The sequence below is a fragment of the Zootoca vivipara genome, chromosome 15, assembly GCF_963506605.1.
Source record: "Zootoca vivipara chromosome 15, rZooViv1.1, whole genome shotgun sequence".
NCBI lineage: Eukaryota > Metazoa > Chordata > Lepidosauria > Squamata > Lacertidae > Zootoca > Zootoca vivipara.
The window spans coordinates 43,812,515-43,828,955 of record NC_083290.1 but is presented as its reverse complement, the minus strand read 5'-3'; the positions used below and the strand labels follow the sequence as shown (position 1 = coordinate 43,828,955).

Here is a 16,441-nt window from a genome sequence, read left to right as displayed (position 1 = left end):
TATTCCTAATGGAGGTCCATATGCATCTCTGACAGTGGGACGTTGCCATTTGATTTTTCAGGGAACTGACTTTGCAGAAAGGTGACATTGTCTACATTCACAAGGAAGTGGATAGAAACTGGCTGGAAGGAGAACACCATGGCAGGGTGGGCATTTTCCCCACCAACTATGTGGAGGTAAGTATACCTTGCTATTCCAGGAGAAGGCTTCATTTGATAAACTCGATACAATTTTGTTCAGTATGTGGAAGAGAAGGGAGATAGCAGAATTTTTTAGCAATCTGGACCTCCATCAGCTTTTAGATACAGGCAAGGTTAGTGGTGGTGGGAGGGGGGGGGTCTCATTTTCAGCAAAAATGTCCTCTATTTTTGTTTTGGTCCCATTATTTTAATAATAATAATAATAATAATAATAATAATAATAATAATAATAATAATAATAGTAATAATACCACCCCAGGTAGCTAAACTCAAGGGTTGATATCAAGTTTAGAATCACTAACAAGAGTTCCAGTGTTCTGGGTATTAACAGCATAAGGTGGTTTATAGAGTAATACAAACAAATGCCAGGTCCTTGCCCCAAGAAGCTTACAGCCTAAATTCAAGCAGCTCTGGCAGGGGGAAGAGGACAACAAAGGGAACGAGCTTCAATCTTAACAAGGGACAAAGTGAACCATGCTGCTCCGAATAACTTGATCCTTCTCATCTGTGTCGTCTGGTAGTGACTCTCCAGCGTGGCAGCAATATCTCTTTCCCTGGAGATATTTGGAGGGATGGAACCTCTTGAGTGCAAAGTAGCCATTCACTCCTATGGAGAAAGCATCTGAGTAGTCATGTGCTTAAACCTGCTTCTGGGGGTCCTAGAATTTGGGAAGGAGGATCCGGTTTTGCTCCTTGCACAGCACACTTGCCAGTACAGTATTAGCCTTTTCTGTTTTGACTCACTAAATGTAAGCCATCGAGGGCGTCTGTGATCTATTCCTTGTTCTGATGGAGGACTTGGAATTCACTTATTTGCATGTGTTTGGAAAGCCAAAGTCATCCCACATATCTGTTATGGCACCCAAATATGGGTATCTCTTCAAAAAATGAATCTGGAAAAACCCTAGAATAAATATCTTTGTGCCATTTCAGAGCTCCCCAAGGCAACTGAGTCTTCCATTCTCGGTTTGTTCAGTGAAGGCCAGAGTGCATCTCCTCCCCCTTAGACATTGACTAAAAATTTAAATTGAATTATGGTGCTGGAGGAGACTCTTGAGAGTCCCATGGACTGCTAGAAGATCAAACCTATCAATTCTTAAGGAAATCAGCCCTGAGTGCTCCCTGGAAGGACAGATCGTGAAGCTGAGGCTCCAATACTTTGGCCACCTCATGAGAAGAGAAGAATCCTTGGAAAAGACCCTGATGTTGGGAAAGATTGAGGGCACTAGGAGAAGGGGACGACAGAGGACAAGATGGTTGGACAGTGTTCTCGAAGCTACGAACATGAGTTTGACCAAACTACGGGAGGCAGTGCAAGACAGGAGTGCCTGGCGTGCTATGGTCCATGGGGTCACGAAGAGTCGGACACGACTAAACGACTAAACAACAACAACAAAAATTTAAAAAGGGGATAGGGCCCATTTTAGTACTTTCTACTTTCAATGAGATGTTGAGTCTTAGTCATTCCATTGGCATCAGGAAATGCTACTAGTTATTGATAAATATGGCCTTTCTTTGGACTGTCTGAGTTCATTAGACTTTGAGATAGCATCTCACCACATGAAATCTCATATTTTAAAGCATGATTTTTGTGCTGATTGCACTTCTGCCTGTCTGTCCAAATGTGCCCCTTGGTATGCCAAACTACCCATTCAGACTTCTTGCCCTCACTCTGCAACCTGCATTGCAAACATTCTATTTGTAGCCCTGTGGCTCCAGTCTGTGCCGTAGCTGAAGAACGCTAAAACCCCATCCCCTATGAGGAGGTTGTATGCCTGAGGATTTGCGCTCACTACTCGCTGGTTTGCCCAGTCCACGAGAACTTAAGAGCAGCCTTGTTCAAAGATGTAAATCTCGCAGTGGGGAGATCAATTGGGTATTCGGTTAACTTTTTATCAAGAAGCAGATCTCCCTACACCTTTGAGAAAGGGGCCTGTTGTGCCTTTAGAGCAGCAGGTTTAAGGAGAAATGTTTGTGAGGAGGATAAGTTAGATTAGGGGTCAGCAACCTTTTTCAGCCATGGGCTGGTCCACTGTCCCTCAGACCATGTGGTGGGCCAGACTATATTATGAAAAATATATGAATGAATTCCTATGCCCCACAAATAACCCAGAGATGCATTTTAAAGAAAAGGACACATTCTACTCATGTAAAAACATGCTGATTTCCGGACTGTCCACGGGCCAGATTGAGAAGGTGATTCGGCTGCATCCGGCCCACAGGCCTTAGGTTGACCTACCCCTGAGTTAGATTCTTCAGGGGAGCAAACTCTTACCTGACAGCATGTCTGGCTTTAATAATTATTTTAACTGTGCAATGTACTTTATTCTGTTTTATGTATTTTATATTTTGTAATGACTTTGGCTTGACTGATTGATTGACTGACTGACTGACTGACTGACTGAATGAATGAATGAATGAAATGTTGGCAAGGGATTCATGCAGAGGCCATGGAATTTCAGGCATGCCAAGGAGTGGGCTGGTGGAGGGGAGAGGCAAGGCACTCCATCCCTCTTCTGCACCCAGCACAGGCTGATGGAGGGGAGAGAGCCCCCCCCCTTCTTCAAACAGCAGGGGTGGGGAAGCTTTTTTAGGCCAAGAGTAACGTTTCTTTCTGGGTTACAACAAGGGAGTGGTGGGCAGGACCAAAAGCAGAAAAAAGGCAGAGCGATAGACATTAACACTCCCCCTGTGCGTTAGGCTAGTTCCTACACACAGTCTCTCTCTCCCCCCCCCCTTTCCAGGCAAGCAAGATGCATTATCAGAATTCAGACAGTTAAAGACATTCAAGAAAGGGTACAAAGCGGGCCAGGGAGGGGTGTGGCCTGAGGCGAGTCCCAAAGGCCAGAGAGAGAGAGACAGACAGACTGACTGGACAGCCACACCTGACCCCCTGACTTAAGGCAAACAGCAGCACAACATGCAGCAAATTGCTGGAGGCAGAGGAAAGGACCACTCTGTCCCTCCTCTACAGCCTCTAGGAGACTGGCAAAATCTTACAGCCTAGTAACTTGTGTGGGCTTATTTGCAGAGCAGGACTGAATCCAAAACTGCTTGTGCCAATATGCCACTGCTTGTCTTCCCAATAGGTCCTGCCTCCAACAGAAATCCCCAAGCCGATCAAATCCCCCACCATTCAAGTCCTGGAATATGGAGAAGCGCTGGCTCAGTACAACTTCAAGGGTGACCTGGCAGTGGAGCTGTCATTTCGGAAGGTACAAACCGAAGCAAAAGAACGGGGGTTGGGTGAGGGTGGGAGTGGGAGTGGGAGTGGGAAGCTCAAAGATGGGCAGAGAGAGGAATTCCAGCTCAGGATGGGGCCAGGGGCAAAGGGTGCCAGAGCCTGCTGCCCCCACCGCCTTGTGGGCTCCAGGCCAGCTCATTCCTCTCAAACAGATGTTCAGTTGTCTGTTTCTGCTTCTCATAAAACTGAGCTCCAAGACAGCCAGTGACATTTTAGTGCCTCGGGCAGAAGATCCAAACGGCGTCTCCCATGCCGAAGAAAAATGTAATAAAAATGCAATAAATTGACAATTTCAGTGCCCCTTTTCATAGTAAACCTCCAAATCTGTTTTCACAGGCAGCTACCTCTATCTTGTCTAATAGCAGAGCCGACCCTGACTGGGCTATTAATATTCTGCTTGCTGTTGCTGACTCACCCCCACCAAACCCCGTCCGCATCCCTAGAAAACTTCTGGGAGTTCTGTGTGAAAGATAAATTAGACAAATAACATTTTGTATAGCTTGCTTGAGTGTGAATTAGATTTTACATAATTTACAGACTTTGTTCTGAGCTTCTTTTTTGAGTTGGTGCTTAATTTGGTGGCATTTTACAAAGTGTAACAGGGTAATAGCAAGAAAAAAGAGATGGGAAAGTGGAGTTTTTATGGGACAAAGACTCTTGACCGGAAGGAAGGTAAGATGCAGGGACAGGTCACTGGGCAGAACTGAGATGTGCAGTTCCTAAATACAGGATTGTTTATGGATGGTGCTTGAACATGTGTCACACTCAATAAGGACTAGAAGCTTGTTGTTTTTACAAAAAGAGACTCATCTATTTTGCAGAGAAGCCAAAATTTTGAATTAATTGGCAATTAAGGTTTCTCTTGTAAAAATATGGACTTTGAAATATGATTCCCCCTCCCCCAATGTTAGGCCTAGTTTTTCGTAATCTCAGCTGGCTGCTGGTTCAGCCAATGATAAAATCAGTTTTGTTGTTGCTGGATTTCTTAGAATTTTGAAGTGTCAGGCATAGCTCTAGTGGCTTTAGCCCAAATGTAGGAGAGTTTTCCTGCACAGCGCATAAGCTAGTTGAGGAGGAAATGACTAGTCGGCTAGACGCAGAATAACTATTTACAGGATTTATTAAAAGAAAATAAAACCAGCAGAATTTCTGCATACAAAGCAAAGCAAAATAAATCCTCTCTGTCTCTCTCTCTCCAACAACACACAGCACTCCTACTCCTAACACCCAACAAGAAACAACTGTGCTAGCATTCCTAGATAACAAAGTTCAGTGCTGGTCATTAACCAATCAAAGAGTAGTTTCCAGGCCAGGCAGACCTTGGCTTTCTGCCAAGAGTAAATTGACACTGCCTTGAGTTAATTGTGTGAAGCAAGAATCTGTAAGTTTCCCATGAGAACCAATTAATAGAAACTGAACAGGATTGAGCTAGGCCCTCTGACAACCTATTGGGTGCTAGAGGAAATTTGGCAGCTTCCTCCTGACAGGCTACCAGCACTGGCCAGTTTGGACTTAGCATTGCTCTGAAGTTTCCAGTCTCAGCATACCTTTATCTGTTAGGCAGCACATTCCCAGCAGGGTCGTGGGTGACCTTTATTTTCTAGGAAAAGCTGGGAGCCCTGAAGACCTGGAATTACCTGTGTCACCTGATCAGATCTCTTTGATGCACCAGGAAGTTCCTTTGGGGGCAGCCACTTCTGCGGTGCTGCATAAACCTACATGAAAGTTGGATGCAGGTTACAATGTGTAAAATCACTGGTGGGTGGTTTGGCTGTTGTGTTTTGTTGCTTAAACATGCTGTGTACACTTGCAGGGAAGACCAACCAATTGTGATCTCCTAGCAAGCATGCATAGGAAAACAGCATATGTGTGTGCTGATTATGTGATATTCTACATGTGGGTTTCACAACCTCTTAACCGCTCCATGTAACCTGTCCAGAGTGTGCCTCCCACCCCGTAATGTCACCAGCTGCAAAAAAGAGTCCTAGGTTTAAGAGGCCATGGGATGTGTTGGTCAGAGTGTCAGGCTAGGAGTGGAAAGAGAGCAAGTTTCAAATCCCCTCTCAGCCTTGAAGCTTCTGGGCCAGGCACTCTCTCTCAGCTTTGGCTATAAAATGGGGGTGTGCCTGCTCCATGGAGGACAGGCAGGATATAGATAGATCAATATATTGATTAAGTATGGGTTTGTTTGTTTTTAATGAGTAGTGTCCTTAGTGTTTCAGGAAACAGCTGTCGCCTGTGTGGAGATCATAGGAAGGACTATCTGGGGGTGATGTTGCTAAACCTTTCAAGGTACCAAACAGGACAGAAGAGTGGAGCAGTACAGCAAATGCTTGGGCTGGAATAGCTTGTGGGTCTGTCAGGCTCAAGCTTTAAATTAGCCTCTTGTAAAAGTGCAGAAAACGACCACCTGTCAGGGATTCTTTAGCTGCAATTCCTGCATTGCAGGGGGTTGGACTAGATGACCCTTGAAGTCCCTTCCAGCACTACATTTTTGTGAAATCTCTTCACCAGGCCAATTTGTCAGCCTCAGGAGCTTCCTTGTGCTGATCTTTCCTTCTCCTCCTTTCCAGGGTGAGCGCATCTGCCTGCTCCGCAGGGTGGATGGAAACTGGTACGAGGGCCGCATCTCTGGCACCAACCGCCAGGGCATTTTCCCAGCCAACTATGTGCAGGTGGTGAAGGAGCCAAGAGTGAAGAACTCGGAGGAGTTTCCTTCCTCTCCAGGCCTGCAGGCCCCTTCTGGCTCCCCGTCCCAGCCACACTCACCCAGCCTGAGCAGCAGGGGGCAGTTTAACACCTCCCCGTTGAGCCTGCGGGGCTCCCTGGCCACAGATGTGCTGCATTCCTCCTCCTCAAGCCACTCCGGATTCACTTTCCCTGCATCCCCGAAGTTCGAGCACCCAGAGGCTGTGCCCCGCGGGCCCCAGAGCGCGGCCAGAGCCGCCTCTTTCAGTCCCCACATCCAGAGCCCTGTCAAAACATCCAGCAGCAGCCCATCGCCAGCCTCATCCTTCCAGATTCAGGAGCCTGAGCAGCCTGCTGCCCCCACCATGGCTCCACAACAACGAGGCGTCTTCCCACCGCAGGTGAGGCCCTGGCTGTTCCCCTCAATTCTCCTTTCCTTTCCCCCCACCTACAGGTCCTGAAGGTAGGAGTATCAAGTGCTGAAGATGATCATCCAAATGTCAAGGACCAAATGGAGCAAACAGCACGCAGACCTAGTGGTGGGAGGAAAATATCCTCAAATAAGAGACATGGGGGAATGATCAATGGTCTTCAGTGTCTGTATACTAATGCACAGAGCATGGGAAATAAACAAGATGAACTTGAGCTCTTGGTACAGCAAACAAAATACGACATAATAGGCATCACTGAAACCTGGTGGGATGAGTCTCATGATTGGAATGTAGTAATAGAGGGATACAATCTATTTTGGAGAAATAGACCAAACAGGAAAGGAGGAGGAGTGGCGTATGTCAGGGATGTGTATACCTGTGAAGAGATCCAGGATTTAAAACTTCAAAGCCAAATATTTATCTGGGTCAGAGTATCTGGGTCAAAATTAAGGGAGAGAAAAATAACAGTGATCTCATTGTGGGAGTTTACTATAGATCCCCAAGCCAAACTGAGGACACAGATGAAGCCTTCCTGGAACAGGTGACCAAGCATTCCAAAGGAAGTGAGATAGTAGTAATGGGGGATTTCAACTATCCTGATATTTGTTGGATGTCAAACTCAGCCAAGAGCATAAGGTTGAACAGATTCCTCACTGGCCTTGCAGACAATTTCATTGTCCAGAAAGTAGGAGAAGCAACAAGAGGATCAGCCTTTTTAGATCTGGTCCTAACCAATAGTGATGACCTGGTTAGTGGGGTAGAAGGAGGGCAACCAAAATGGTCAAAAGCCTGGAAATGATGCCTTATGAGGAACGGCTTAGGGAGCTGGGCATGTTTAGCCTGGAGAAGAGAAGGCTAAGGGGTGATATGATAGCCATGTTCAAATATATAAAAGGATGTCATATGGAGGAGGGAGAAAGATTGTTTTCTGCTGTTCCAGAGAAGCGGACACGAAGCAATGGATTCAAGCTACAATAAGATTCCACCTAAACATTAGGAAGAACTTCCTGACAGTAAGAGCTGTTCGACAGTGGAATTTGCTGCCAAGGAGTGTCGTGGAGTCTCCTTCTTTGGAGGTCTTTAAGCAGAGGCTTGACAGGCATATGTCAAGAATGCTTTGATGGTGTTTCCTGCTTGGCAGGGGGTTGGACTGGATGGCCCTTGTGGTCTCTTCCAATTCTATGATTCTACCCAGCATATCCTTGCTTTGCAATGGGCCTCCTATATCAGTGGGCACTCAGTCATGAGCGAACCTGGCCTTGACAGTGGCAGGCAGCCATTTAAATTCCCCACCCCCGCCAATGTAGCACCACTCCAGGCATTGTGGGAAACTAAAATGGCGGCCAGAGACCCAGGACAGGCATTGATGCTGTTAAGCCCTGCCAAGGTGCTGGGGCTTCAGCTCCCAAGGGTGCTGGGTGCTGATGTGAGGGCTTGAGAAGTGATGTCAGAGAGGGCAACTGCACTTATGTTTTAGAGGAAGCAGAAACAACATCTGTCCTCAAAAAGGTGATCTTTAAGGGCAAAGATTCCACTTTCTGTGTTAAAATGAATGATGTAAGCTAAAGAGATGGTAATATTCTGTCTCCATTCCTACAGACCCTCATGGCTGTTGGCCTTCACTTGGCCATCAGCACTTTGAAGTTCCATGTCTGCCCCATATCTTGGGCTTGGTCCACCAGCTACAAATCCACCGAACAGTAACATAATCTAGCCCAGATGTTTCTCAGCTTCTCTATAGTGCTTCTGCAGCAGACAAAAGGCATTGTGGTTCCCAAGTGTGCTTAAGGTCTTCCTTCATCCCTGTCTCCATGCGTAAGAAGCAGCATGTCCCCATTTTACTTCCATTAGCCTTAGATTAATGGCACTTCCTGCCTCAAGGGCTCAGGACATGGTGTCATTGCTCAGGTTTTTCCTTTTCAGGCCCTGCAGCTGCTCCTGCCTGCTTCCCTGCCTTTGGAAACATCTCTCCCACCCCAGGCATCTCTGGCCCAGGTGCCTCCCTGTTTCCTCCCCATGACTTCCCCTTTCCCCCTTCCTTTCTCCATAGGCAGCTGCTCCTGGAGCTTCCCAGCCCTGCAGCCCTGGACACGTCTCTTCATGTGTGCCCCCCTCCAGTGCGCAGTGGACCCTGTAAGTGAGGCTGGTGACAAGGGGCTGGAAAGTGCAAAACGGGGGTGGGGGTGGGGTGTTTTGCTCCTCCGCCTGGCAGCTGGCCAGGCCCCTCCCTCCCTCTGAAGTGACCCGTGGGGAGGGCTGGCGGCATACGGCCCCCTGGGGTGCCAGCCAGGGACAGTGTCTGGATTGTAGCTTGGAACAAGGCCCTTTTTCAGAGGATCTTGCACACTGCTTATGGAAGCGGAAGCTTCTGGCTGCTCTACCTGTGCCTTGGCTGGCCTTTGCCAAACATTGCAAACTCCTGCTGGAGAAGACAGAGAAAACTCAGCATTTCCTAGCAGCAGCACTCCCCCCCCCCCCAGAAGTCAGGAGGGAAGGCGATGGGGCAGAGGGCAGCCCAGAGTGTTTGCCTCTGCACATTCCTTTTCCATGTGTAAAGCACAGTTCACTGGCTCTGATCCACACAGCCTGCAGAATGGAAATAGGGAACAAAAATGTCCTCTCCTTATTCTTTGATTTGCTTTTTGAAGTGTTTACTGTTTGAGGCACATTTCTTTTTTAAAAAAATACACATCTTTTATTTATTTGTATTTAATTTATTATTATGCTTGCAGCCCACCCACCCCCCAAGCTCAAGGTGGCATGCCTTGTTTTCCCTCCCCCTTCCTCCATATTTTATCCTCACAACAACCCTGTGACGTCAGTTAGGCTGAGAGTTGGTGACTGGCTCCAAGGTCACCCAGGGAGCTTCCTGGCTGAGTGGGGATTTGAACCCTGGTTTCCCAGCTCCAAGGCCAACATTACACCAGGCTGGTGCTTCCACTTAAATAAATCAGGAAGGAAGTGGGCTCAACAAGTGGCTTCTGTTTTTCAGATACCAGGCTCTCTATCAGTACAGACCCCAGAATGAAGATGAGCTGGAACTTCATGAAGGGGACCAAGTGGATGTCATGCAGCAATGTGATGATGGCTGGTTTGTGGGTGTGTCTTGGCACTATAATTTATGGGACGGGGAGGACTGTACAATCCTAGCACTGGAAAGTGACCTGGGGTGCATGTTCCTTTTCTGGAGCCTTCATTATGACCTTGAAGGTCTCCTTTGCCACCCACCCTGGCCACCAATAGCCTTAGGAAAAGGCTAGCGTGACACCAGCTGCTTTTGCATGCCAGGCTTCGTGTGAACGCACTGGCTGCCAAGGAGGGAACCACAGCAGCTCTGCTCCTCCTTGGACTGTTGAGGTCAGTACAGCAGCATCAAAGCCATGGTTTGGCATCTTTGTTCAGTTTCCTCCTCAACCACAATCTGTAGCCAAGGTTCTATCCTATGGTTACAGGTCGTGGTTAAGAAGGAGAGATTTTAACTGTGATCCCAAGTTCGGACAATATGCTAAGCCTAACCTTGGCTTCCCTGCCATTGTGTGCCCAGGGAAGAGCAAGGGGGGGCAGCACTCTCTGGGAGCCAGCACATTTGTGAGGTCATGGGAATCCATACTTTGTCTTGCCGTGATGCACAAGCCATGCCAGAGTATAAGTATCAGACAGAGCTCAGTTTCAAGTATCAAACTTGGCATTTGGCTTGCAGGAATGTGATACCTGTAGAGTATGCTACCTGTAGAGGGTGCTGCCCAGGACTCTTTCCTGCTGTGAGTGCCTACAGGCCCTGTCCCTGTCTCTTTTCATCTGGCCCAGGGCAGGCCCTGGGGGGCCTCATAAGGACTGCTGCCGCTGCTCTGCTGCTGGTACTGCCCAGGGGGACTTAGAACAGCACAGAGTTCTTTTTAAAAAATGGTTTTTTAAAACATTTATGTGTTTGTTTTTTTTGGTGTGGTAGGTGGGAGGGATTTTTAGTTGGGTTTGGGATTTTGTTTAATTTTGGTATATTTGTAATTTTTACTGTTCTTGGTTTTTATTGTTCTATTTTGTTTTTTGTGTTTTTTGTGTTTTTCTTTTGTTCTGTTTTTTGCTGCTTTTCTTATAGAGGTTTTTATCAGGGCTGCCCCGGAGGGGGTCCCAGCCAACAAAATGGAGATAAACAACTACCTGACATTTAGAAAACACCTAAAGGCAGCCCTGTTTAGGGAAGTTTTTAATCTGTGATATTTTATATTTTAATGTATTTTGATATTTGAGTGGTGGGGGAAACCCAGCCAGATGGGCGGGGTATAAATTAATAATAATAATAATAATAATAATAATAATAATAATACCCTTGCATCTCTAGGATGCAAACTTTTTACCTGGCATTGGTCACTGCCTACATGCCCATGTTTTAATTGGAGCCTAGAAATGGCAAAAAGTACATTGGAACTAAGGTCCCTTCATTTTCCCCTGTGTTTACCCATTGAATAGTCCAGCATGGTGCGGGTGATGTAGAATCATTACCCTCCAGATCATGCTCTTGAGTAGCTGCAATAGAGCCAAAAGTTCTGGAGAGGCCCCCAAAACAGGATGGAAGGACATAACTGTGGACGAAAAAGCTGGTGCTTCAGAGTGAAGAGTTAATTTGTGCAATGAATTAGTGCTTCCTTAGAGGCCAATGTTTATTTCAAATGGTTTTTTCAGGACACTCCTGGGAAAAGTTTCTACTGCAGGATGGGCAACCTTGAGCCTCTTTTTCCTTCATCAGGGACCCTTATTTTGCTTTTGTTTCTACCTTAGGTGTCTCTAGAAGAACACATAAATTTGGCACTTTCCCTGGGAATTACGTTGCCCCTGTGTGACTGCTCCTCGACCAACCCCTCGTGTGCCAAGTGGAAACTGAGTCAGAATCTGCTGCTCTTGTATCCGGTTTCCTTGGAAAGATGCCCCACAGTCTGTAGACAAGGAGCAAAAAGAGGTGGTGGTGTGAGAGCCAGCCTGGAGCCCAAACTGTGTTCCAGGAAGTTCTTGCCACTTGTCCCCTGGAGGCCTCTTGTTCCTTGACCATCGCCTTACACTTCTGTGTCTTGGCTTCCTTGTACAGGGTGATCACACTCTTATTTTCTCCACCCTCCAGTATTTATGGAGCATCATTATTTCAAGCCTTTCTGTAACAAGCAAGAGACTCGGGCGAAGCAGGCAATGCAGATAACCTCCTGGGCTCTTTGCTTGCTGTGGCCCAACTGAGTTTCCTTTTTGTGGGCAAATCTAGGAGTGCCAGCCCTTCTGCCAGCTCTCATAGCAGCAGTGCAAGGTGGAAATGGGATTGTGACCCTGTGACTGCCCTGCATCAAATCTCCAGAAAGATCCTGCTTCCTTGCAATGGACCACAAACACTGCTGTGGTGTTCTGCAGACTCTGTAACCAATGTCCCAGCACAACTGATGAGCTGACAGCGCTCTCTGAGCACCCACAGCCTCTGTGTTCCATGGGAATCCATGGACCCTGTCGAATGGCGGCTGCTCCACCAAGTGTATGCAAGGCAGCATGGCTACCAGTAGTAACATTTTTGTATCCTGCCCAACTTCCCTCAAAGGCTTTGCCTTCTGGAGATCCATCTAAATGGTCTCTCCATCTAAAGGATTCATTTAGAACTTTGATCAAAATAACTTCCAATCATTCCTCTTCATGTTTGACCCTGTGAGTGGATGCATTATCTTGCTTGTGTTAAACTAAAAGATGTGATCACTTGGAGAGTTAGCAAATTCCTAGGGCTACTCTGCAGCTAGAGCACACTTTGGACATTCCTTTAGCCTAAACTCTCTGTCTTTACTTGCACTTCTTCTTCTTCTTCTTCCTCTTCCTCTTCCTCTTCCTCCTCCTCCTCCTCCTCCTCCTCCTCTTCCTCTTCCTCTTCTTCCTCTTCTTCCTCTTCTTCCTCCTCCTCGCCTAATTTTGAGCACCTGCTACAAAGGCTTTAATATTGATACAGTTGTTGGGGGTCGAAGGAAGGAAGTGAAGGGGAGAATTCAGTTCTGTTACGGTTACTGACATCTGTGCTAATTGACCCCAACCAAGAAGCAGTGGTGGTTATTGCTTTTGCATAAGTGCCCATTGTCCACAGCTCCTCTCTGAAGATGCATCTCATTCCTGCCCCCAGCAGCAAAAGCCAGACACCATTGGAGACCCGCAGGACTCCTATCCTGGCATTGGAAATCTGGGCCTGTTTGTATGTTGCCTGTATCCTGCCTTTAATCTCCTTGAACTTTCCATTCTGGCAGTCTCCTTTCACCTCCAAAGTCAAGGGTCAAGACCGGAGGGAGATTTCTAGGTCTAAAGATATTCTCTAGTGGCTAGAGTAGCCACAGCTTGAGTTGTTTTCAAACTTCTGGGGGTATGCAGCTGGTGAGGCAGAGGAAAGAGACAGTGGGGGATTGTATTGGGCCAAGAACACTGAGACATCTATGTCTCCTGCAGCCTCTTGCACAGTGCTAACGAAATTGTCCTCCACACTGCAGCAGAACAGTTGTGCAAGTGGGGTGTTGAGACAGTCCCACCCATGGAGAGAAGATGTGCAGGTTGAGACCAGTCCTGGTGGAGTTGAGTCTCTGCTCTAGGTAAACAACAGGGGCTGCCTTTTGTTTTTAAGAAACATGGTAGCCGCACCTTGCAGGTTCAGACTCAGCATTTTGGCTCTGCGGTTTTCAGACTCTTTACCTTCAAGGAAGCTTTTCCAGCTGTCCCCCTGCCCCGCCCCCCAGCACATAGCAAAGGACTGTGGTGCATGCCAAAGTTCACTGGTCCTCCCTATCATGAGGCAGTGAGGCAGACAGTGCTGGGATCAGAGCTGTGTGTGCCCTAAGCCTGCACTAAAGTAGCTTGCTTTCATCAGGTGAGCACTGCAGGATGTGATCCTCTTGCCAGTCTTAGGCAGTTTAGACACCATACCTTTAAAGCAACACACACAAACACCCCAAATCATGGGAACCGTAGTTTACCCCTCAAAAGCTACAGTTCCCATCACCTTTAACATGCTAGTTTCCAGGATTCTTTTTTTTTGGGGGGGGGGCGAATCATAGAATTGTAGAGTTGGAAGAGACCCTGTGCTTCAAATGTGCCTTAAAGGTATGGAGTGTGTACAGCCTCAAAATGAGATTCAAGTGTCTCACTGAGACACTGTCCTGGTCCATTCAGCTTCTGTATATGGAATGGAGGGGGGGGGACCAGCTGTTTGTTTGTCTCCAGCAGCAAAGTGTTGGGGGCTGCCCTGCTGTCAAGCCGTCACTCCCTTGAAGCAGCACTTTTGCAAGGGGAGTTTGGTAGAGACGGCAAACTCTCTTGTGGGAGAGCTCATCTCTCTTCTCTCATCTGTCTCCCAACTTGTGAGGAACCCCAACCACCACTATTTGAAACAACCTCATCTAGCATTTTGGATCAGACTGGGTCTCCTGACCTGACACATGATTCAGAGATGTGTTGTGCCTGAGCTGCACAGCACCACTGAACCCAGTCAGCTTGTAGGAGGCAAGTGGCTGTCTGGTTCGCTGTGGGAAAAGAGAGTCCTTGATATTGTTGCCTATACAGCTTTTCCTGCCAATAAAATGTTGCTGATCTAAAGTCAAGTCTGGCTCTTGCCATGCTGTTTCTAAAGCGTCTACAGATTGAAGATCCCACAAAGGCAGAGACCAAGAGACCCGTCTCTTAAATGGCTAATTTTGGGAGCCCTGACGGGTGGGAGATAGACAAATGGACTCTAGGAAGCCCTGTCCCTTGGGAAGATATCCTGTGTGGGATAGTGCAGCTCTTATTTACTTCATGGAGTTTGGCCTGGAGAACCTCTGGCTTGTGTACTTTTGTAGAAAGGCAGTGTAAAGTCATAGAATTGGAAGAGACCACAAGGGCCATCCAGTCCAACCCCCTGCCAAGCAGGAAACACCATCAAAGCATTCCTGACAGATGGCCTCTGCTTAAAGACCCCCAAAGAAGGAGACTCCACCACACTCCTTGACAGCAAATTCCACTGTCAAACAGCTCTTACTGTAAGGAAGTTCTTCCTAATGTTTAGGTGGAATCTTCTTTCTTGTAGTTTGAATTTATTGCGCCGTGTCCGCTTCTCTGGAGCAGCAGAAAACAACCTTTCTCCCTCCTCTATATGGCATCCTTTAATATATTTGAACATGGCTATCATATCACCCCTTAACCTCCTCTTCTCCAGGCTAAACATGCCCAGCTCCCTAAGCCATTCCTCATAAGGCCTTTGACCATTTTGGTTGCCCTCCTCTGGACACGTTCCAGCTTGTCAGTATCCTTCTTGAACTGTGGTGCCCAGAACTGGACACAGTACTCCAGGTGAGGTCTGACCAGGTGAGGTCTGACCAGAATACAGTGGTACTATTGCTTCCCTTGATCTAGATGCTATACTCCTATTGATGCAGCCCAGAATTGCATTGGCTTTTTTAGCTGCTGCATCACACTGTTGACTCATGTCAAGTGTGTGGTGTACCAAGATTCCTTGATCCTTTTCACATGTACTGCGCTCAAGCCAGGTGTCACCCATCCTGTATTTGTGCCTTTCATTTTTTTTGCCCAAGTGTAGTACTTTGCCCAAGTGTAGTACTGTAAGTCTTAAGTTGTCTCCCTGCCATGTGTTAATGTTTGAAACATTGCCATTGGGATTTTCTGCCTGAGGTACCAGTGTGAAGATTCCTTTGGTGAAGAGGCATGATGGCTGAGGCATCTAACAGCAGGGACAAGGCCCAGCCTCTGCCCTTGGACCTTGAAAATCCCGAGCGCCTCAGGGAAGACTGCATCCCCTAATTCTGGTATGCGAGATACAGCAACAACACAGTTTAAAATGGAAGGTTAGAGAGATCCCCATACATTTGTTTATATACAGAGCTATTTAATTTCATTTGCGGATCAAATTCTGGATTTGGGGGTCATGTGGCCAGCATGACTAAACTGCTTCTGGCGCAACGGAACACCATGACAGAGGCCAGAGCACATGGAAATGCCATTCACCTTCCTGCCACAATAGTACCTATTGATCTACTCTCGCCGGTATGCTTTCAGACTGCTAGGTTGGCAGAAGCTGGGACAGAGCAATGGCACGCAGACTCGAACTGCCGAACTTGCGACCAGCAAGCCCAAGAGGCTCAGTGGTTTAGACTTTAGACCACTGTGCTACCTGTCTCCCTTTACCTTTACCTCTTCCTTTAACAATAGCTGGATGTGCAGAAACTGAGTAGCTGAAGATTTTCACATCACTTTTATTTTGTTAGCTTGATATGTCCACATGGCACATATCAAGCTACTGTTGCAGGCACATGAGCAGGTCAGTAAAAGCAAAAAATGGCAATTTAAGCCTTGAGATGCAAATACTTCCTCTATATACAAAAGTGTTGAGAGAGAGAGAATGCAATTGGGTTGTAGCCAACAAAGTTCTGCTTAGAGTGAGCCCACTGAGATTAGTGAACCTAAATGATCACACCCATTGACTTTGATGGGTCTACCCTGAGTAGGACTACCATTGGATACAACCCATTGATCCTCTGTCTTTGTCCCTAGATGTCCCTGCCCACAGCAGAATGACATGCTTGTTTTCCAGTAGTCAAGTGTACACAGAGATTAGCATGGAGGGAGGCTGAGCAACATACCTGGGCTTGGCTGGGTCTATCTTTGTCAGCTGCCTCCCATCCTTAGTCACTTGAGGGTTTTACTGAGTTTATTGACTGACCTCAAGAGACACGGGGAATTAGGCTTCAGAGCAAAACAAAAGACCTCTCTTCGGCTCCAGACACAAACCTATTTTGCAGACATGCCTTCAGTTTTTTATATTGCCTGTGCAGAAGGGCTGTGATAGTCTAGGGTGCCATTTGGGAAGGGCAATATTCTCCCTATCC

General features: G+C 47.1%; 1 protein-coding gene across 5 annotated transcripts in view; it reads left to right on the top strand.

Moving 5' to 3' along the window:
* The window catches only part of SORBS3 (sorbin and SH3 domain containing 3), a 69,245-nt gene extending 55,084 nt beyond the window's left edge, over window positions 1-14,161 (top strand). For 4 of the 5 annotated variants that reach the window (XM_035138900.2, XM_035138896.2, XM_060268344.1 and 1 more), the window contains 6 exons: window positions 62-176; window positions 3,290-3,415; window positions 6,018-6,533; window positions 8,614-8,696; window positions 9,556-9,662; window positions 11,340-14,161. In XM_035138900.2, the coding sequence (XP_034994791.2) occupies window positions 62-176; window positions 3,290-3,415; window positions 6,018-6,533; window positions 8,614-8,696; window positions 9,556-9,662; window positions 11,340-11,401 (1,009 nt within the window). In that variant the 3' untranslated portion in view covers window positions 11,402-14,161. The other variant, XM_060268343.1, reaches the window with a different exon arrangement.
* Window positions 14,162-16,441: the final 2,280 nt, after the last annotated feature.